The sequence below is a fragment of the Rosa chinensis genome, chromosome 4 (genome assembly GCF_002994745.2).
Source record: "Rosa chinensis cultivar Old Blush chromosome 4, RchiOBHm-V2, whole genome shotgun sequence".
Taxonomy (NCBI): domain Eukaryota; kingdom Viridiplantae; phylum Streptophyta; class Magnoliopsida; order Rosales; family Rosaceae; genus Rosa; species Rosa chinensis.
In genome coordinates, this window is record NC_037091.1 from 52,009,437 (window position 1) to 52,032,032 (window position 22,596).

Here is a 22,596-nt window from a genome sequence, read left to right on the forward strand (position 1 = left end):
ACTCTTGTGATGATATATATAGCTTGAACAATCATAATTAATTAACTAGGTATACTCGTACACCAGATAATAATTAAGCTTAAATCACCCAATAAACTAATCCAAATGAAGAAACACCAAATCTATTTAGGTGATTAAGACAAGGACACCCACACCCCTGTCCTTTGCTTTAGGCTAAACATGGTGGGCAAACAGCTCAACATCTGTTTTATGCTTTGGATCCACCTTAACACCAAAGCTAAGCATTATACCAAACCACTAAATTCGAAATTAACCTAATCAAAAATCCTAACCCTTTCTCTCTCACCCGTGACAAACAGAAACACCACCCCGTGAATTCCCGTCCGCCACGTGCGCCCTTCTTCTCGACCCTTCCATTCTCCCCCTTAAAAGCTGGGCTTTCAGCATGTGAAGAAACCCCTTCACAATCGTGACGCGTGGCAAATGGTCATGCATTAGTTAGCCCTAACAGCAGAGCGCGTGGGGCGCGTGGGTAAGGGTGTTGCTACGTGTCGTAGATCGGAACCGCAGAACGTCGCCAATCACGCTTTTGTGTCAGTGTTTTTCAAAATTTGCGGCTCAAATTCTCTGTCGTAAAACCCTTTGCGTCACGTTTTTTTGGGTTTTTTTGGTTGGAGCATCCGACCCGTGAGGGGGAGCCCCGCACGTGAAAGGCCGAGACAAACACTGGAACATATTGGTAGAGTCAGTTTACCAAAAGCAAGAAAGAACGAAGGAAAACTAAAGAAACTGCATTTTCATTTCATAATCAGGACAGGGTTCCCACAATAACATATATAGTCTTTACAAAAATGTTATAATCTGAACCAACTGTCAACTAGAACCAAAACGTGTCCAGCTCAAGAGTTAAAGCTAATAAGATAATGGACCAAAAGCAAGGAAAGTCAGGAATGAACAGTAAATGATCTTATCAACTCCTCCCCCTTGAGTAGGGCCTGACCTCAGGCACCAAATGCAGGAAAATCTAGAGTGTCAGAGGATTCGTCACTTGGTGTGGCAGTAGGTGCTTCCAGTATGGCTAGGAATGGTTGTTTACATGAGTGGGTGGGGGTGTACTGCTCATCACAATTAAAGCATAAACCTTTTGCTCTTCTCTCACGTTGTTCTGATGTGGAAAGGATTCTGGGATTGCGATGGGTCGGGGTTTTGGTAAGTTGTACTTGTGGTGGGTTAGGTGGTTGGGTGGTAGCAGGTGAGGACAAGGTATGGTTGGCACGGTAAGGTAATGGGGAAGTGGTTGAGTATGGAGGATTGGGGGGAAGGTCGGAGGTCGACTGGAATTCGGAAAGCTTAGCCTCACAGCATCGTGCCAGCCTTTGTGCCTCTGTCAAAGTGAGAGGATTGAAGGTTTTGACATCGTTGCGGATTGCCGGTTTCAGGCCGCCCAAAAACATGGGAAGAAGATGATCATCGTTCCAATCCGGGGCTCTGCAGGACAGTTTGGTGAAGGCGGTGATGAAGAGCTCCACTGTTGACGTCTGCTGCAGGTGTGATAGTGCAATCTTGAAATCATGATTCGCACCTGCGCCGAAATGGGCCAAGAAAGCCGGTACAAACTGCTCCCAAGTAATCAATGGATGTCGTTGTTCAAACGAGTTCATCCAAAAACAAGCATCGGGTCCAAAATGGGAAGCTGCAATGGCCACCTTTTCTGATTGTGGTATGCGCTGGGTGCGCAAATACCTTTCGACCATGGTGATCCAACCGGCAGCATCATCACCCGTAAATCGAGGTAAGTCGACTTTTGGGGGTCTGAAGAATTGGGGTTCATACTGAAGTGTGTGGTGAGCTTGGGTGTGGTAAGCGTTATTTGTGGTGGTAAATTGTGGTTGTGGAATTGATGAAATGGTGGAATATTGCGGTGGTGCAGATGGCAATGGTTGATGTGTGTGTGGATAGGACTCGGGACGTGTAGGTATTGGTGATGTGAGAGCTGGGAAAGGAGTAGGAGAATTCAAACCTTGGTAAGAAGTGATTGGGGTTGAGATGGACCCAAATGTTATAGGTGGGATGTGGGCCGGTGTACGCGGTGGTGGAAGTGGTGAAAATGATGGAGTTGAAGTGGGGGTGGAGGGAGATGCCGAGCTAAGGGGTTGGTGTTGTCCAGTAAGAACTTGCATCATAGTGCTTTGCAAAGCTGCAAGTCGTGCAGTGATGTGATTTTGAAAGGATGTATGGTTATTGTTGACTGCGTCAATTGCCTGGTGGAATTCCTCTTGAAGAATGGCTAAGGAGTTGTGAAATTCTGCCCTTTGTAAAGGTTCTGCTGCATCAGTTGGTTGATAAGAGGAAGAAGCTAGGTGGGTAATTGGAGGAGGGGGTGGTGGTGGAACCAAAGCGGAGGTGACTGGGGTGGAGGAGGGAGCAGGAGCTTGCACGGTCCGAGCCATGCTCTGATACCAGTTGGTAGAGTCAGTTTACCAAAAGCAAGAAAGAACGAAGGAAAACTAAAGAAACTGCATTTTCATTTCATAATCAGGACAGGGTTCCCACAATAACATATATAGTCTTTACAAAAATGTTATAATCTGAACCAACTGTCAACTAGAACCAAAACGTGTCCAGCTCAAGAGTTAAAGCTAATAAGATAATGGACCAAAAGCAAGGAAAGTCAGGAATGAACAGTAAATGATCTTATCACATATGCACTTGTTAATGCACGTACTCCACATTTTTCCATTTCTTCACTACGTACTCCACACCCTCTATAAAAGCCTCTTCCTAACTTGCATTCTATCACAAAGAAACTGATCGATCATATATGCATTTGCAAGCATAGTTACTCCATAAAAAGTTACGATTAAGGTCGTTGTCTGTTACATATTGCTGTAAAAACTTGCCGGAATCCCGTAGAAGTTCGCAACACTACAAGTGATTCAGGTGAATTCTTTTGCCCGATAGTTTGAACATATATTATTTGATGATAGTGCATTGTGTACACGTAATCACAAAACAGACACATTTTGTATATGATAGCTGTGCACGTTGGTGGATTATTGCATTGAGTGAAGTCGACCAGGGGCGGATTCACATAGAGCCCAGATTAGGCACTTGTTTAGACTGAGTTTTTGAGTTTACACTGATTTGGTGTAGGCAAGGTATGTGAAAATGGCAGAAATTGGGCAAAATCAAGGCAAAACAAGGTGAATTGGGGAAGAAAATGGCAGAAATTGGGCAAAAACATTGCAAAATCTTCATAATTGTCTCCAGAATCTATAGCTTCCCTCTAATTTTCCTCTCTTCCCCTCCTGCCATTGTCTTGCCTTACCTAAAAATTTTTTTTGGCTCCGCCCCTAAAGTCGACAATCAAATCTAACACTGTTTCATAAAACATTAATCCCTCATTATATATAAAGCTGATAGCTCATTGATACCGGAATTTGAACTCTTTGTAGCTGCATTAATCACTACCAGTTGTACCTGCATTATTGCTCACATAATTAAGAGACTGATATCTATTTGTATGTAGTGAGGGTTATTGTCGCGCTGCTCTAGCTTACGTACAGAGTTGCAATGTAGACGTCGAACTCGGATATAACAGGTTTTCTTGTGATGATTGATTACCAATTAATCATTGCTTGCATAATGTCGTTAAATTGGTTTGATCTCACGTGAGATATAGAATTACTGGTCTGGTCGACATTTAAGACATTCAATACCAATCAAGCTTGTGCATGATAAAGACTTAAAGAGTGAGGGTTTATTTTTTATGAATAGGTCGATGGACCAGATAGAGCTGCCATAGGTTTTGAATCAAAACCCGTGACATGGTTTAATTTTGTTGTCGCCCACCTACTAGTTATATGCTTCCTATTTCTACGGCCACAGAGAGCAACTCCTAGCTAAACAACAACCAAGAGTCACGAGAATATTTGCTTTAACATCAATTACCACATTCACCCTCTCTCTCTCTCCCTCCCTCTTCTCTTCCCTATATTCCAAAATCCTAAGGATCTCTCTCATGGAGTTCTGAAATGATGGTATCACATGAATAATGTACTAAGGGATTTAAGTATGATTATGTGTATGTGGCTTAGTTTGTTCTATCTATTGCACTAGAATTAGTCTAAATAAAGTAGAATATATACTTTCCCAGAGGGAATAAAATAGTATCCAAACCAGCATTTTATTCTTCTATCGTGATCGAGTTGTTTAATGTACCTTTAAAAAAGAAAAAAAAAACCTTAACCCACATGACCTTTACAATGTTTGAATTATAACCTTTACAATGTACCTTAGTAGAGTAATTAGTTTTACTATTATGCATCTGAGTTATGTGTTTGGACCTAACGTACATAATTTACACTATGTATGTGTTTGAGCTAGGGAATTAATGAACTATTTTCAATTACCCTCCCTTTATGCAAATCGAAGGACTAAACCCTAAATATATGTAAACAATTTCTGTAGGTCCTTTTCAATTCCATGAGCATATTTTCCAAAACATAGACAGTTAAGACGTCCCATGTTGAGTGCACATGCCCCACGTACATTAATCTTGGAGTTACATAATTTTTCCAAAAGGAATAGCTTTGAATGAAATGTGTACATTCATATTGCTTCACTTTAGTCAATTAATGAATAAATTTATTACAGGATGACTTCCTGATTATATCAAAATATTTCTGGAAAATCGTTAGTGATTGAGTATTAACACTCTCAGAAAGTCAACTTACACTTGATTGATGATTAACTTTGTCGAGTATTTGATACCAATTATCTACTTTAACTATTAGAGAAGGCTAAGGACTAATCCTCAAATAAACTAAAGTACTAAACCCTAAACCTTCACCCAACTCAAGAAATCCAAGTTGGACTATTGCAAAGAGCTAGGATCGGAATTGCTATCTGTACCTGGTGTGGAAAGAGAAAACTCAGAAAAGTTCTTTTACTCTGCACAGGAGTTAAATTTTAGAAAATCATTTTTCTTGTTTTTGGTATTTCTCAATTTTAATACACATCTGGTTTCAGCAGCACGCTGTTGTAGAAAACTCCAGCCTCAAATTAGTTCACAAGCGCAGAACCACTCCATAGAGACTCAAATTCCTCCCAAGTATTCACGTCAGAAATAAAAAACCAAGGGGGATGAACTTTCTCTCTCTATATATTCACTACGATCTGCTGGACCCCAGCACAGCATATACAGAACCAACACAAACCAAATAGCAAGACATCACCAGAAAGAAACCTCTCCACTAAAGAACAACTGTTATTAACACAGTCGACGAAAAAGATCAAAGCCAAACTCCAAAAGCCCCATAAAACCTTTCCAAGCAGTTAGTTTCCCACACCCAAATTAATGCTTTTCTATAATTCTCTTATATTTTTGTCCTTCAACCTGAAATGGACACGTGTAGCTTATATTTTCAGTATAAATGTGACTAGCTCTCTGCTAGCTTAGCTTCAACTGGTCAGTCTACCTGTCCTCTCTCCTTTTTAATTAACTGCTTCTTTCTTCTCTGTTTCAGAAACTTGGTAGTACCATTCTAGCTTGTGATCTCTTCTCCCATGGAGCACCGTACTATAATAATCCTCTGGATTACAGTCAGCCTTATTTTACTCCAGAATCCAAGCGATGTACAAGGAAGATATCACTACCATAAAAAGACCAATAAAAGGTCACAATCCCCTACTCCTTCTCCTGAACCCCCTGAATCTCCAGAGCCGGTAGCTCCTTCAACCCCTGTGGCTCCTTCTACACCAAGCACTAGTCCTCCGAATGTTCCGTCGGACCCTTACCCGGACGACCCGGGAAACAACTCCAACACTACGGATAGTACATTCAACGTCATGTCGTTCGGGGCCGTCGGAGACGGCGATGCTGATGACACCAAGGCGTTCAGGGACGCTTGGAAAGCGGCATGTGCAGTTGAATCAGCTGTTATTTTGGCTCCGGCTGATTACTGCTTCAAGATCACTTCCACCATTTTTTCAGGTCCTTGCAAGCCTGGACTAGTATTCCAAGTAAGAATTTCTAAATTTTCTTAACATGTTTATTGTTCTTGATTATGTTCATCAATAAACTGAATTATGGGAATTTAGCAAAGATGAGATGGAAATGCGCCAAAATGTGGTTTGTATTTTAAACAAGATTACATAAATTGCAGTTTGGTAAATCTTTTCTATAATCATTTTTAAAATGCACGTACTTTGACCTTAATGTGTGTTTTGTTTTGATACTATGATACTATTTCTGGTAATTTACCTCAAATTATCAGGTTATGTTTTATGTGTGGATTTGTGTTTATATCCAAAATGATAACATTTTCGATTTGGGATTAAATGCGCATTTTGTACCTTGATATCAACATATATAAACAACATAAGCAATGGATTGGGACTCGTGTAAGTCCTCATAAACATAATGTCAAACCCCTTTTTGGGATTTAGATGTATAAAGGCGTATACTATCAGCACAAAAAACATAAGCAGGAAATCCTAATTCCCGGTACAGTCAATGTATTGCTATGAATTTCAGTCTATATATAGTTCGATCACTAAAATCCTTGAAATGTGTGAAAACAGGTCGATGGGATTTTGATGGCACCAGACGGGCCAAAGGCTTGGCCAAAAGCAGACAGCAATAAGCAATGGCTTGTGTTTTATCGACTTGACCAAATGACTTTCACTGGAAGTGGAACCATCGAAGGCAATGGCCAAAAATGGTGGGAACTGCCTTGCAAGCCCCACAGGGTAATAGTTCTAAATATTCTCATCTATAATAATTCAATAAGCTCTATTTTATTTTGATGGGAAAAGCTCAGTTATTAAATGCCAATATCAACTACTATGTTATTTTCAGGGTCCCAATGGATCCACAGCATCAGGACCATGTGATAGCCCTGCTGTAAGCACAATCATCTTTCATCAAATTCAAGCAGTAATTGATTGAGTAGACTGTAAATAAATTGCTCGTTTGTCTTTTACAGCTGATTCGATTCTTTTTTTTTTTTTTGGTGGTCAGATGATTCGATTCTTCATGAGCACCAATTTGGTGGTGAGAGGGTTAACTATCCAAAACAGTCCAATGTTCCACATGAAATTCGATGGCTGCGAAGGAGTGCAGATTGAAAAGCTGTCGATTTCTTCCCCGAAACTTAGCCCTAACACAGATGGAATCCACATAGAGAACACAAAATCTGTTGGAATATATGACTCAAAGATAAGCAACGGTAAGAAACTAAGGGCATTTGCCTTGGCTATAGTCACTATTTACTAGCTTAAAGTTATGGATTTACATGATCTGATAATTAGATATATGAATTTGATATGAACAGGGGATGACTGCATTTCAATAGGAACAGGATGCGCCAACGTTGATATAATGGGGGTCACTTGCGGGCCAAGTCACGGAATTAGGTACAATATTCCCTTCTTAATAAATTGTGTTCTTGGCTGCTACACCTACCAATTGAGTCCAAACCTTCATTTGCATCCAAGTCACTTTTTTTCTCATCCTCCAAAAGGGTATCCAACTTTAACAGTTGGAAGGGATTAGTTCAGCTCTACTTTTTCACATGTGAACTACATGAACAATCCCCGTCGTGAAGAACGCATTAGTAAATACTGCAACTTCAATGAGTAGAGACCATATGATATGACAGTTGATATTATTTATCTAAGTCTATCCTAATCTATGAAAGTGGAACAAAGTAAGTCTAGGTTTATCAGGCATATCATCGAACATATTTCTATACGAAGAATTAATGAGAATGGGACATGATAGATCTATTTCTTGCAGCATTGGGAGCCTTGGTGTCCACAACTCGCAGGCATGTGTTTCCAACATCACAGTCCGTAATGTCGTCATAAGGGAATCGGATAACGGACTCCGAATCAAGACATGGCAAGGTGGAACGGGCTGCGTGTCGGGAATATTGTTCGAAAACATCAACATGGACAATGTGATGAACTGCATGCTCGTCGACCAGTACTACTGCCTCTCCAAGGCTTGCTTGAACCAAACGTCTGCCGTATACGTCACCGACCTGACCTATCGAATGATCAAGGGTACATATGATGTGAGGAGGCCTCCAATTCACTTTGCTTGCAGTGAAACAGTGGCTTGCACCAACATTACGCTCTCAGAAGTTGAGCTTTACCCGCATGAAGGTGAACTAATGGATGATCCATTTTGTTGGAATGCTTATGGGACTCAAGAGACTCCAACTATTCCCCCTATTGAGTGTTTACAAGATGGTAAGCCCGAGGGTTTGGCAGAGGTTCAGTATACTTGCTAGGATATGAGTTAGCTAGTAATATCATTTACTATGGAATTGGTTTGGTTTGGTTTTCACTGGTATAGTAGAAATATTATCACTGTATAGAGCCAATTAGAGCCATTGTGATCTGTTACATGGGTATTGGATCTTGATTATTACTTAGGCTCCATCCCTATTTGGGGCTTCCCCTTATTGAGTGATGCGATTTACGAACTGGGTCTTGTATTTTTGGCCCCACGATATTGTAATGAGATTGGGTGTTTTTATTTACATATGATTAGTTCTGTATGGATTTAAGTAACAGTACAGAATAAAAGTCATATTCACAAATCGATGGTCTCTCTGTTTAACCAAGTGTGACCATGATCCAATGATAAAACAATGATCAATTTTGTCATGTCCCAATCATGGAATCTATTAGCCACGACTCATTCAATTCTAATCTCTATGGTTTAATAATGAAATGCAGTTCACTCTTTGGTATAAAACATGTTTGTCATGTCTCAGTTTGGCTTCAAGGTGTTTGTAAGGGGTTAAGATCGATCGGTAGGGCTGTGCATGCATATGTATATGAAAAGCAGGGGAAGCATATTGATTGATAGCTAGACCCCTGTTTGTACGGCCTCTGCAGTCTGCACCACCTTAAATACCTTCACCTTTGTTCGAATTCTTCAACCCAATTCATTGCAGAACATTTATGCTCTTAATCTGCAACTCTGCATCTCTGAGACGGTTGGCGAAAGCCATTAATCTCATCTCTCTCTCTCTGCTCTAAGCCTAATTCTCTATTCCCGCCAGTATATATTGTAAGCTTCTTCCCATCTCCCTAGCCTCTGTGTTTCTATCTTAACTTTTCCTCTCAAAACCCCAAATCCCAATCTCATCTTTCTTCTTCAAGCCTGTTCTGGTTTCTATTAATTCTCTCAGCAAGGTCAGTTTCTTTAATCAGTGCTAGCTCTCTCTTCGTTGGAAATTTGTTCTTCATGATGTTTTCCATCTACGTTTGCAGATCCTCCGGTGGGGAGTGATGTTAATTCTCTTAGAGTGGGATCTGAGAAGCATTTTGAAACGGGAGGTCTAGAAAAGAATACTGCATCTGATTGATTTTTTTGAGGTGACACGAAGCTCGGGTTGATGAGGAGGAAAATCAAAAGAGTGATGATGTAGCCAGGACCAGCTCTTGGTAATTTATACCAAGTTGTAAGGAAAACTAACCTAGTTCTGTTTGTGATGTGGTCAAATTATCAAAACGATACATATTTGGTAGAAAGTGACGATCTTAATTTGTGTTCATTATGTTCATTCTCTACATGTGCTTTCTAATCAATTAAGTACTTCAAAATTAGATTTGGAGGTTGCCCTATTTTTAATTTTGTTTCTCATATCTATATCTGTTCCATTATGTTAATGGATTATCAAATATGAATCATAATTCATTACTTTGAATCACTAATTCCATATCCAACCATGACGTGGGGCCTAAGTCACAATTCGCACGAGGATGCAAAAGTATAACTAGAAGAAGTCGTAGCGGTTTTCGATTCTAGCTCTTGAGTTGTTTGCGATCGAAGGCAGGATTAGAATTTGCACTTAGATGATTTGTTCTTTCCTTTCTCACTAGTAGGGGTGTCACTCTTATAAAGCTAAACCATGTTTTGCTGGACAAAGTATTATTATGGAAGAAATTCATGAGCTCATAGCTCGTTTTCATGTATCTCAAGTTTCTCCTAAGCCTCGTGAATCCAATGAGATGGCTCTCAAGTGCATTTGCGCAGATTTTTCTGTAACCTCTACGTTTTAGAGTATTGATGGCGTGAGGTGCCTCCCAACTCTTTTTCCTTATGCTTTTGATCTGAAACATCCCAAAACTTAACTAGATACTTAATAAAGAGAGAAAAATATAAATAAGAAAACCTCTTTATCGGAGATGAAGAAGGGTCCCTTTTTGTTCTTGCCGAAGTATTGACTTTAAGAGAAAGTCTTATTCAAGTAAAGATATGAAGAATGTTGGTTTTTAGCATATTCAAGTGGAAGGAGATTCCAAACTTATAATTTATTGAATCAACGGCTCTTGTGGTATCCCTCGGCAAATTAAAACAACTATCCAGGACATTCTCAAGCTCAAAGATTCATTCTTTTCATGTTCTTTTTACCATATCTTCCAAAAAGCAAACTTTACAGCGGATGCATTGACAAATTATGGTCACTCCCTTAGAGACAATCAAATTTGACAACATGTCATTCTTCTATCAACTCTCTAAGCTTTTAAATTTGACTTGTTTGACATAGAAATGCCTTAGAGAATATTGTATTTAGCGTCTTGTCGTAGCCTTTTCTTATAAAAAAAATAATAATAAAAATACAAAAAATAAATAAATACATAAATCCATGATATAACGACATGTCGTGTTGATTTTAGTGACACCCGTATGAGGAGGAGGACGACGATCTAAATAATGAAATATTGAAGGCATTTCTGGAACCGAAAGCATCAGACTGAACAGGAACAAATACCAAGTCACTCGCTGAGTCGCAGGTAAACGCAGTCTGTTTGTGTTTGCCGCCACCACCGACTTCGATTCGGTGATTGATCTCACTTTTTCCCAATCATTCTATCACTTCACTTCGCTTCGCTTTGTCCCTGCATTTCAATTTCGTCTCCGTACAACTACTTTTTGGCCCTGAAGGTGTTCGACGAAATGCCTCTATAAATTTTGATTGCGATTTTTTTTGGTTTCAGGAAACTAAGAAACTATGCCGTCTCTGCAGACCGCCTTGCCTCCTGAGCTTGCTAACAATGTGATCAGAGTGAGTGCCCAGAAATTCAAAGTAATCGGTCATTGTGAAGCTTCTGATTGAATTTGATTGACTTCAATTGTTTTGTAGCTTTACCGTGAGTGTATTCGGAGAGCTAAATATGTCGGTCATCGGGTACGAAAACTTGTTCCTCTCTCTCTCATGCATCATCAACTGTGTTTGTTATCTGTTGTTGTATTCATCAATCAGATTCAGCTGAGCTAAATTTACTATCAATTGTACAAGAATTAGAATTGTTGCAAGTTTTGGGTCTCTGCTTATGTATTGTTTTTATGGTGGGCATTTTTCTGCTACTGCAGCCATTTATGATTGTGTTGATCAAATTCCAGTTCGAATTACCAACCAAGAAACTAGGAAAGCAGAAATTTACTAAAAGAAAATTAATTCACTATGTGAACCGAGATCAAATGCCAGAATACTGAAGTCTAGGCCGCATTGTTTTTCATTGAGCCACTAGTTTATGAAGTAGGACTTATTTGTATGAAAGAAAAAAAAAAGGTTAGCAGGGTGCGATGGCACTGTACTTGCCTTTCTCGACTCTGCCTCTTAACATTCCATGACATGGAAAATTGATGTAGTGAGTTTTGATGAAACAAATACAGCATAAGTTGACACTAACAGATCTATGATATCTGCTCAAACTTTTGGAGAAGGATATGATTTTCGGATTTTGTTTGTGAATGCAGCAACACAATACACAACTTGTTGTTGACATGGTGCGGCAGCAGTTCAAAAAAAATATGCACGAGACAGATCCAGATAAGATTCAAAAGTTCAAGGATGAGTAAGTATCTAGTGGTTCTGTGCATGATTTTAGTAAACAATGGTGTCATTGTGCTCTCTCTCTTGCCTCAATTTGTTAATAGTTGTTTGGTGTCTTTTACCCTTTCCACATTTCGGTAATCCAATTCATGCTTCATGGGTTAATCACTTGACCTAAAACGAATTGGATGACTGGTTCAAAATATGTGCATACACTTGCATGCAGGCATACATATCTCATTCTACTTTGATGGAACCTGCATATTCAATATACTAATAATATGTCTTCTTGTTTTTCAGTGCTGCAAGGGGACTTATAAATCACATACTTTTCGAGTCTGAGAAGATGTCTGGTCGTAAGTTCAGCAAGAGCTAGAGCTGATTTTAATTTCTTTTCTTTCTGAGATTTCAGTTGTGTTATGTTGGGATAAAGTTGTGGCAGTAAAATAAGTGATAACAATGTAAGCTTCAATGCTCTAATCCCTGTTTATCATTTATGAATGTTTAATTCCATGGATTGTAATTCAAAAAAATTCCATGGAATTGTGAGGTAGACTTCTGCATACCACAAAAAACGTATACTCAAGCAAACATCAAACCTTTGCATGTCAAAATTTCGGTGTTCTATAGTGCTCTAGAGTATTGATACTCTAAAACTAGAAGCTGTTAAACTAGCTCATTGTGTTGGGTACAATCGCACAACACAAACAACGACCAATGCAACAGCTCCCGGCTATAGAATTTTCAGTCAAAATCAGCTGCTAAACCTGCACAGGACACAGTACAATCAAGCGATTGACCAAGGGACCTACGCTCCTCGTGAAGTTATGTTGAAAGTGTTTGCCACTGAGGTCCCAAGTCAAATGCTGTGAAAACCACTACTCATTTCCCTTCGATTTAGAACTAGGGACCCTTGCCTATCTTGAAAGGTTAACAGCAGAGAAGTATAGCTTCTACTTTGTTTCCAACCTACTTTGCCTCTCCAAATGTGTAAAAACAAGTGTTCTTTGCATTCCTCAGGAGCGCGCTTCCATGTCCAAAATAATGGCTTTTGCTGCAATTCATGTCATCGAGCTCTTTAACTGTTCCCTGAAAGAAGAGGCTGCTTATGTAACCTGAATTGAGTATTTGGATGTATATCACGTAACATGTCTGGATTAGACACCACTCACGAACTTGACATTGGCAATACCCATGTACCAAATCATCATTCGCAAATTGTGTAATTCTTCATTTATGTCCAAAAAAAATAGGGTAAAATTTCTTCATATTTGATGTGTTTATTGACAGAACTGTGGTTACAGACTTACAATTACAAACTCCTGGGTTCAACACATTTTACAAATGCAAATTAATTTACAAAAATAATGACCCACATTAAAATTAAGATATGTGAAGGCAGGGGAAAAGCCAATGCAGATTTCCTGCATGTTCACAAAACTACCCCGACACTGCTTCTAAGTAATCTGACTATAATTTGCAGGCAACACAACTTCCGAGTTCTAAGGTTTACCCTTCCCTAAACTAGATGGTTTTGTCTGTCCAGTTCTTTGGCTAAACTCCCCTTTTCCACTGTTCCGAGGACTTTGCCCAACTCTCAACTCACTGAGATGAGGACTGTATATCTTATCTGAGAACAGTGGGCTCTGTATACATGTGAATTCCTTGGATGGTGTTGTAGTTGAGCTTGTAACTTTAGGACTACACACATGCCTGATCTCACCCCGGCTTCTAGTCATTACCCCATCTAAAATTTCTCCGTCGTCTGCAAATGATGCCGCCCTACTCATCTCCCGTTCCTGATGTGAAACAATCAAGTATACAAGATATATAAGTTAACATGAGTTGCTAAGTAACCTTTTATATATTTATACAAAAAGCCACCCACTGACATTACAATTTACAAGATGCTTTTGTTTTGTTGTTGCTTTTAAGGAGGAAAGAATGCAATCCAGACATATCATAGAAACTTCACCAGACCACATACTGTCTGAATATATAGCTAAAAGGCTTTTATTCAGGTTCTGATAAACCAAATTGTTTTCCTCAAAGCTAATACACAAGCAGACTGCAGCCGTTTTTGAAAACAGGATGTGTGAGAAAAGTAATAGAGAATCAGATTGGTGACTTACAGTTGCAAGGTTGAATGATACAGCAGGTGCCTCTTCATACTCTGAGGCATCTAAATCTTGAAGGTGTGCCCCTTTGAAGAACTTTGGCAATATGTATTGTCTAACAGGAACCAGGAGCATGATCATTAATGGGAAAAGAACCCCAGCAATAGGTATCCATGTAATTCCAAAACAAACAAGCAAGTACACAGTTTGGAAAACTGTAAATGCTGCAATCATCTTGAATGGTACTGTTTCCACAAAAGTGGCATGGTATTCCTCAAGGACTCTGAACAGGAAATGAATGTAATGCCGTTAAGTTTTTCGACTAGGTAACAAAATGGAGAATATATTATCAAAATGGAGTCGATAGATTACTTGTATCTTCTACTTGGAGCCGTGAAGAGCAAAAGAATCCTCTCCCAAAACTGGTTGCCCGGTAAGCTTTCAACCGCCATGAAGGCAAAATAACCCCAGAGTACTGAAGTTGGGATCTTTTTAAGAAAAGGCATGGCTCCAACACATGCTCCTACAATTATAGCTTGAAGCAAGTTGCTGAGCCGCTGTTCTTTCACCTCAACAGGTAATAAATCATCTATCTCTTTCTCAACATCAAACACTGTCTCATCAACTGGAGCATTTATGTTTCCCATGCTTGAAGCCATTTGAATAGTTGAATCCTTCAATTCCTTTAGCCCCTGTTCTTGTTTAAGTTTAATAAACGTTCGACAATGATTGGCATTGTTAATTTGTTTGAGACATGAATGAACAAAATAAGAAGAAAGTGGTAACAGCATATCAAGTCATTATACCCGAGGTGAAGGTTCCTGATATATTAGTGGGGTTTGCATATGTTGATATGCTTCTTGCATGCTTCCATATACTTGACCCAAGCTTGCATTGTTTCTCATACATTTCCTTGCTGCTGTTACAAGTCGATTGCGAAGTAACTGCAGCAGAAGCAAATATTGTAGTAAAGTTAATATAAACAACAAAGTAAGAGTGAATGGGTTGGAATGTGTCAATATGTGCATCTCCATATTCTGAACACTTTTAAGATTTAAAAACTGTCCTTTGAGGTGATTGAAGAGACACTGAGTTGGTATCAAACTTATAATCTTTGATTACAACACAGAGACCAGTGAGGTTGACTGCTTGAGCAACTCAATTAACATAACTGACAGGTAAGCGTCGGAAATTGAAGCAAAACAAGACTTTGTTAATTTTATTCAATATGCCTACCTGATGCTTCAGTGTGGCCAAACTTCTAGTATGCATTGGAGATTGTGGTATGACACCATTGGCTGGAGGTATACCTATCAGACCACATATTATGACCTGTCATGTAGCGGAAACCTCTCAATCTCAGTGCACATACATAAGAAGTGCAATTTGTTTTGAATCCACAAAACTTATAGAATGGGGGAAGGTTAACAAACGTGAATGGCATTGAGAAGGGGAAATTGCGTACCATGAATCCCAAAAGAAGTAGATCATAATGGAAAGAAGGTGGCTTTCTCAAATTAAATTCTTTCTGCTGAGCCAGTTGAGAAGCTACACTATGGTCAAAATAGTACAGCACTGCAATCATTGTTGCTGGAATGAATGCTCCAATTATATAAAGCACTGGCACATTTAGCATGTCCTGTAATGTTAGCACAAACCATTACTACCTCATGTTTCAAGCTGAAAACAACTATAAAAGACACAAAAGTCATGTAGCAATGCCTTGACGACAGTCCAATTTTCGTAAGCTCCTGGTGACCATGGATTTGGACTGAAGAGGCGCCTTGGAATTTCTTTTGGAACACTTCCACTTCCAGCTGGTATATAGGAAATGGCGGACCAGATCAAAACCATCAGTGGCACACCATAATCTGCTATGAAACCTCGTAGTGACCCTGTGAGAAAGGAAGAACTAACTGGATTAAGCCCCTGTAGCATATACAAATTAATAGTTATACATTCGTGTGTGTATAACTCTGAGTTACACAGACTTACCAGACCCATATCGCCAAGACCTTGCTTTTCTGCTTTTCAAAGAAGTTAGTAGAAGACCAAATGACAGAACCAAAGCAAACATCCCATTTGCAAATCTCCATGAAGGTTGAAATTGAATTGAATTTGGGTTCTCTCTTTCAGGTATGCGGAACTCCTCAACAAGTCCCTGTGAAACACAGTTCAGAACTATAACTACAAGTCTAGAATAGATTTGGATATAAGCCATTGGTAATAGAACTACCAAAACTTCAAAGAATTGGCATAGGAAGGATGCAAATTTCACTCATCCAGAAATTGCAAGGATCGAAAGAGAAGGATGCCTTACTTTGATAGCTTCCTGCATGAAGAGCATTGCAATAAGAAGGCCAAATAACTCTCCTGCAAGACGAGTGAATCTGTTTATAATGGAGCAAGCACCTAATATAGCCAGCAGGAACAACAGTATTGCCGTCCACATGCATACCCTGCACACATATAAATAGGCACAATGTCAAAAAAGTTGGCAAAAGAAAGATGATCATATCATAGAGAAATTTAACAGCAGACAGCACAAAATCAATCCATTTGTTAACATAGGGAGAAGATGATACCATGCAGTCCATGCTAAGAAGAGTTTTGATCCCAACTCCGGCCTATTTTTAGCAAACTTAAACATGAATGTGTACATAATAACAGTTGGCTCTGCAACCCCAAGAATCAACAGAGGTTGACCCCCAAGTATTGAGTGTATTATTCCACATAAAGCCGTAGATGATAATGTTTGAACTGCTGTTAGAACCCCGTCTGTTAACAGAAGAAATAATGCTGAATCAAAAATTTGAAATACTGATGCATACTTTGTAATAACACAGATTTTAGACTTGTCTCAGAAGCCATTAAGTGACACCATATTCAACTCCGAGTGACAGCCATAGGCTCTAAACAATACTGGAGCACCAAATATTACCCGTCTCTCTTTCTAATTGTTCTCCAAATGAAATAACTGGAATAGCTGAAGCGAAAAATATGTATGTGGTGGGAGCCAAAACCCTAAGACAATTACACAAGAAGTTACCAAGTTAGAGTAATGCTGTAACCAAAATTCAGCAACATTATAGCTAAATATGATAGGCACACTGTAAAATGCCACTAAGCGAAACAATATACCTGAAGCCTGCCCGGAAACCACCAGTCCAGTCTTGCTTGTAACAACTCAACCTCCCTCGAAGATCATTCCTGATTCCACGAAACGGTACAAATGTCTCTTCCATGCTTCAACTTCTCGAATGCTCGATCAATGCGGCAGCATCAAATCTACATTTAGGTTTAACAAATTGCATCAATGCTGCAACACCAGTAAGTGAACTAAACCAAAAGATATATATAGATACAGAAAGACTCAAACATTGAAACTTGGGACTTTGGCTGTTTGAGCACAAACCCAGAATCAAAAATCTAAAGGGCATTATACCATCTAGTCATATAAGAATCAAACAAAAGCTTATAAGCATGCTAAGCTTCAAACCCAGAAAGAAAAATTCACAGAAAAACTCGGAATGAGATTGGCATTGGACAATTAAACTTCATAAAAGACGACACTTTTGGCTGGTTTTACCTTCAAGCAATGAATAAGCACGGAAAGTGGTAGTAATCAAAGCTGGAAATATATAAGCTTGAAAGTGCAGACCTTGTAGATTTGATGCTGATGGGAAGTAATGTGGGTCAAAACGGATTAAAAAAAAAACATCACTATCAGCGCACAACAGCAAATAAAGGGCTCCCAAAAAAAAAACAACAACGACAATAAATCTAATGCTTGAAGTTAAACAGGGTTCACAAAAGTTGAGAGTACAAGGAATAAGGTGTGAATAAAAACATAGGAAGAAAGAATGAAAAAGCAGATTCAAAGTAGATGCAATAGGAAAATACTGACCAAACTTGGAAAAGTAGTGATAATGGAAAAGCGAGAGGAAATGTGGGCTCTTTAGTTTTTACTGGGTATTATTTATTAAAAAGGAGAGTGCTTTTCATTGTAAGAAAGAAAAGGGAAGAGAAGAAGCCAGTCCACGACAAGCTGGCCTGTAAAGAACTAGCCAAGCAGCTTCTCTCAGTTCGTCAGTAGTGTCCAGACTATTTTTTTTTTTGGATTTTGTAATATTATTTTGATTTTGTATATTTATACTGTATCATTATTGGGAGAATGGAGAACAAAATGGGGATGTAGTGGTGCATTAACTCTCTCGAGAAACCAACAGCTTTTTAGAGCACTGAAGATCTCTTCCTCCTTATATTTTAATGGGTCTGGAATCACTCAGGATTATGTTGGGTCAGAATTTTGATCACTCATATTCTCAAAACATTACAAGAAGAATAATGATGAGAAAATAAAACCAAAAATAGTGTAACTGATAAAAATATGGCAGAACTTAAAGGGCATATATATATATATTATTTTTTTCTAATAAGAAAAGAACTACAAAACAACCATAGGAAAACTAAATAGGAGGGAGCTTATTTTTAGGAATTGATGAGGTGCTTATTTAATTTTCTTTGGTGAAAATTCTTGTATACACGGCGGTGCAAGTTCACATAGGGCTGCACACGAATTGGGTTGGATCGGTTTTGACTCTAAACCGTCTTTATACTAAAGTGAGCGGTTTAAGCATTTTGGACAACCGGTCATTAAAAAAAAAAACTTAACCCGATCCGATCCAATCCAATTAAAGATGGTTTGGTTCGGTCAGTTAGGCGGTTTTAACCTATATTATATTAACATGCTATTTATGAAAAAAAAATTTCTAGTAAAATTCAATCTAAAGAATAAAAATTATATTAAATAAGCATAATCTAAATTTAAAATACAATAATCAAATCCAAAACTAATATTCAAAAACCAAAATCTAGAATAGATTCAAAATGATTGAATTATTTGATGGCTTAGGTATAAATACTAGCTTAATATGGTAGTATTAAAGGTTAGAGAATGAGAGATTGAGATATGTGATATGAGAGGATCAAATAAATCGTAGCGATATGGTAGTATATTATTTGAGAATAAAGTTATAATTGAATATTTAGAACTTACTTACAACGACTGGACAAATAAATATATATATAACATTTTTTCTTATTATATTTCAAACATACAGGTCGGTTCGGGTTCCCCGGTTTAAGCAAAAGAGAAACCAAACCAACCAAATTCATAAATGGTTTGGTTTGATATTGAATCGGCTTTCAATTTTTAAAGTTAAAAAACCTTAACCAAACCATATTTACCGGTCGGTTTTGACCGGTTTGGCCGGTTTGTACTGTGTTTTGCACACCGCTAAGTTCACATACAATAAACATGTAATCACAACCGTTTATATGTGGAGTCAGTTATTTATCACTCAAAACCGTCCAATCTTAACGGTACGTGAAGTTACACGCCGTGTACCCAATTCTTTGGTACATTTTGTTCTTCACACATGCATCAAGTCTAATATGATCACTTGTGAATAAGGTTGAAATTATTATTTTCATTACTACCGGACCACATGAATTCAGTATCCACGAACCATTTTGTGTGGTATAGCTCACTCACATTGGAGAGTTCATTGTCCTAGTTGGCAAATCTATCAATAAATACAAGCCAAGCCTCGATAGAGTACTTCATCTAGATGAAAGACCTAGTCACACCTACCATGCTAAAAGCAGACGTACAAGTCCTACATCTTGCAAAATGGTATTGGGCATTCCCTGAATACATCGGACAACGAATTACTAGTCCTGCCTATGACTGGCTTTCAGGAGTATCTCCTGAATTCCACAGGGACACGCGTGCACATCTGAATCATAGCGAATATCTCCGGCTTGTATGTCTCTTAAATGTAAGAAATTCACGTTCGTGAAAGACCAAACACCATCTTAGCTTAGACACACTTACTTTGTGAAAATTGTCACTCATCTAACCTAAACATCGAAGGGTCCTTGACTGGTACACACCAAATCCTTTGAATGTGCCCTTCATTTTGCAGGCTCATTTGTATTAGCTCCAGACCTAACTGATCGGTTCGCTCATCCATTATTCATTGAGCTCGATAAATACCAAAGTAACAATTACTATTTTTATCTTCACCCTACTCATCTCCACATGTTAATGAGATTCGAAGTCATGACCTCTGTGGTGTTGGTTTTATACCACAACAGCTCACTGGCAGAGTACTATTGATATAAAAATGCAATTCTAATGGAACAACCAGAATTCAATTCGAATTTAGTTTCTGTGTTTGATGAGATTGTAAATTTGGCTATTTGGTAGCTGTCATTAACCAAAATACAAGGCTGTAAATTCAAAAAGGACTTTGTGTTCCTGTTTTTCTTCCTTGTTGTGTCTATGACAATTGCCAAAAGAAGATGCCTAGTATTGGCTTGGCTCTATGATGAGTAAATTGCCCAAAACAAAAGAGCAAAATGATGTGTAAAGTTGACTCTGCGGGCCATCAGATTCACTTCACAACATTTTTTTTTTTTTTTGGTTTTTGATGAAGCAGTACAACTTTTCCTCAAGGGTCAAAAAAACAGTAAAACTTCAATCATGGCAGTAAATATCAGCAGTGACATTTTCCTTTCATCTCAACTTACGAACTGATTAAGCTTCTCGTTTAATGTTGTTAATCACTAAAACTATAAGGATAAAGCTATGGTATGTTAACATTTCTCATACATAAACTATTTTTACCACTTTAGGGACCCATGTTACCACTTTGAGGACTAATATTACTATTTTGAGGACTCATATGGTAAATTAAGAAAATTTATCACTTTAAGGACTCATGTTACCACTTTGAGGACTAATATTACTATTTTGAGGACTCATGTGGTAACTAAGAAAATTTACCACTTTAAGGACTCATGTTACCACTTTGAGGACTAATATTACTATTTTGAGGACTCATTTTACCACTTTTAAGGCAATTGTATGCATGTCATACGTTAACACATTATAGAATTTTCCAAACTATAAATCCCCACATGCATGCTTGATCAAAATGAACTTGTATAAATTTCGTAAGTTATTCAGATGAAAAATCTATCCCAAAAAAAAATAAGTTTGAAACTTTGATTTATAGTGAATGGACTAGTGCATCCGCGGACCTACGTAATGCCCAACAGGGACTGCCGCCATCACTCACCAAACGTTTGCATACATAATTACATAAATAGAATTAGTCTGCCCCCATAATTACATACATAATTACTTGCCATGTTATGAAAAAGTTTAATAAAATATCAAGGTCAGCCCCCACTTAAAGAAATCAGTCTGGCTTTGATACATTAATTGGTCATAATTAACCACAATCTTATTCTATATAAATTATAGATTATAACTACGTTCACATCTGTTATGAACACAGAACTCTCATTTTTCTATATGTATTCGAGTTTTTCTATTGAAACCTCTAAATTTACTCACTTGACCTCCTATGCTTTTTACACCTCCTATCAAATTTTCTAATACTAAATTTACTCACTAAACCTCATTGAATTTCCTTAAATAACCTCACTCAAATAATTTACAAACAAACTATTATCTTTAAAATAAAAAACTTAGTTAATTCAATGAATTAATTACCCTATAAATCTTAATTACATATCTATTCCTTAATCAGACAACATAATTTTTTTTTCTCAATAACAATAATTAAACACAAGGTATTAAGTTTTAAAAATTAATTTCTAATCAACAAGAATTTTGTGGTTTTTTTTTTTTTTTTCTGTTTTAGCTCTGCAAAAAAATATGAAGATTAATCATTTTTTCTTAATGTTTATTTTATGTACTTCATGATTAATTATTTAAATATTTGTTTTTAAAAATTGCTAGCTCATTTTTTGTTTTTTTTTGTAAATATAATGGATAGACTTAGATTTAGGTCATAATATGATTTGTTTTGTTTTGATGCACGTTCAACATGTATATTATATATTTTTATGTCACATAATCATAGTTTTAACTCCTATTAAATATATATATATATATATATATATATGAATGTTTTAATTAGTATGTAGTGAAATTGGAAAATTAAAATAGATCAGTAAAATAATAAAGAGTGCAATCTAATATTATTGAATTGGAAAGTCTATAGAAAATCAATGTAATATTTTGTTAGTATAATTATTGTCCTTAATAGTCATTTTATAGTAGGTTATATATGTCATTGAATAATTCATAATAGAGTGAGGTCAAGTGAGCATATTTGGAGGTTCCAATAGCAACACTCACATTCATACACATCCGTCATTAGCCAAAAAAACAAAGTCTCACCCTTAGAAGATTAAAATTCTGGGTCCGCCACTGAGTGCATCAAGCTTATGGAGCCCCCGGGGACGTAATGTATACTCCTAAGTTTGTTTTCTTTCCTAGCCTTAGTACTATTATTACCAATTTGCAATAATGAAGATCAACTGCTCAGAAACAACAAAGCTTTCCATTACAAGTCAAAATGAAACTAATCAGCTTACGAAATAAGATTAGAATTTTTTTTATCATCAATCGTTTCTTTTTTAAGAACAGAACATCATGATTGTCAATCATTATTTGTATGTGGCTGCTATTTAAATGCACTGAACATAAAACCGCAGCACATAAACGAGTTAAACCTTTTATTATTCCAGGACCTTCATTGGAAATGAATACAACA

General features: G+C 37.7%; 3 protein-coding genes across 9 annotated transcripts; 2 read left to right on the forward strand and 1 right to left on the reverse strand.

The window, feature by feature from the left end:
* Window positions 1-2,744: 2,744 nt before the first annotated feature.
* Window positions 2,745-8,515, forward strand: LOC112195862 (polygalacturonase At1g48100). 2 transcript variants are annotated; one of them, XM_024336088.2, is made up of 8 exons: window positions 2,787-2,901; window positions 3,491-3,562; window positions 5,490-5,985; window positions 6,547-6,714; window positions 6,824-6,868; window positions 6,986-7,193; window positions 7,299-7,380; window positions 7,763-8,515. In XM_024336088.2, exons 3-8 carry the CDS (start codon window positions 5,530-5,532, stop codon window positions 8,259-8,261), a joined length of 1,458 nt encoding a protein of 485 aa, XP_024191856.1. In that variant the 5' UTR covers window positions 2,787-2,901; window positions 3,491-3,562; window positions 5,490-5,529; the 3' UTR covers window positions 8,262-8,515. The 2 variants fall into 2 exon arrangements, with proteins under 2 accessions (XP_024191855.1, XP_024191856.1); XM_024336087.2 differs by lacking the exon at window positions 3,491-3,562 and having other exon boundaries at window positions 2,745-2,901.
* Window positions 8,516-10,667: 2,152 nt separating this feature from the next.
* On the forward strand, window positions 10,668-12,436 carry LOC112200085. 2 transcript variants are annotated; one of them, XM_024341100.2, is made up of 5 exons: window positions 10,668-10,779; window positions 10,984-11,051; window positions 11,130-11,174; window positions 11,747-11,844; window positions 12,123-12,436. In XM_024341100.2, the coding sequence occupies exons 2-5, from the start codon at window positions 10,998-11,000 to the stop codon at window positions 12,196-12,198; spliced, it is 273 nt and encodes a 90-aa protein (XP_024196868.1). In that variant the 5' UTR covers window positions 10,668-10,779; window positions 10,984-10,997; the 3' UTR covers window positions 12,199-12,436. The 2 variants fall into 2 exon arrangements, with proteins under 2 accessions (XP_024196868.1, XP_024196869.1); XM_024341101.2 differs by having other exon boundaries at window positions 10,686-10,826.
* A 654-nt stretch (window positions 12,437-13,090) lies between these two features.
* LOC112198127 (boron transporter 1) lies at window positions 13,091-17,979 on the reverse strand. Of its 5 annotated transcripts, XM_024339182.2 has the most exons (14): window positions 17,847-17,911; window positions 17,529-17,615; window positions 17,081-17,227; window positions 16,881-16,963; window positions 16,525-16,717; window positions 16,260-16,398; window positions 15,935-16,100; window positions 15,662-15,834; window positions 15,405-15,578; window positions 15,176-15,271; window positions 14,746-14,883; window positions 14,312-14,631; window positions 13,955-14,222; window positions 13,091-13,621 (listed from the first exon to the last, which is right to left on the reverse strand). In XM_024339182.2, exons 3-14 carry the CDS (start codon window positions 17,182-17,184, stop codon window positions 13,325-13,327), a joined length of 2,151 nt encoding a protein of 716 aa, XP_024194950.1. In that variant the 5' UTR covers window positions 17,185-17,227; window positions 17,529-17,615; window positions 17,847-17,911; the 3' UTR covers window positions 13,091-13,324. The 5 variants fall into 5 exon arrangements, with proteins under 5 accessions (XP_024194950.1, XP_024194951.1, XP_024194949.1 ...); XM_024339183.2 differs by lacking the exon at window positions 17,529-17,615 and having other exon boundaries at window positions 17,847-17,979; XM_024339181.2 differs by lacking the exon at window positions 17,847-17,911 and having other exon boundaries at window positions 17,529-17,791.
* Between the last annotated feature and the right edge of the window lie 4,617 nt (window positions 17,980-22,596).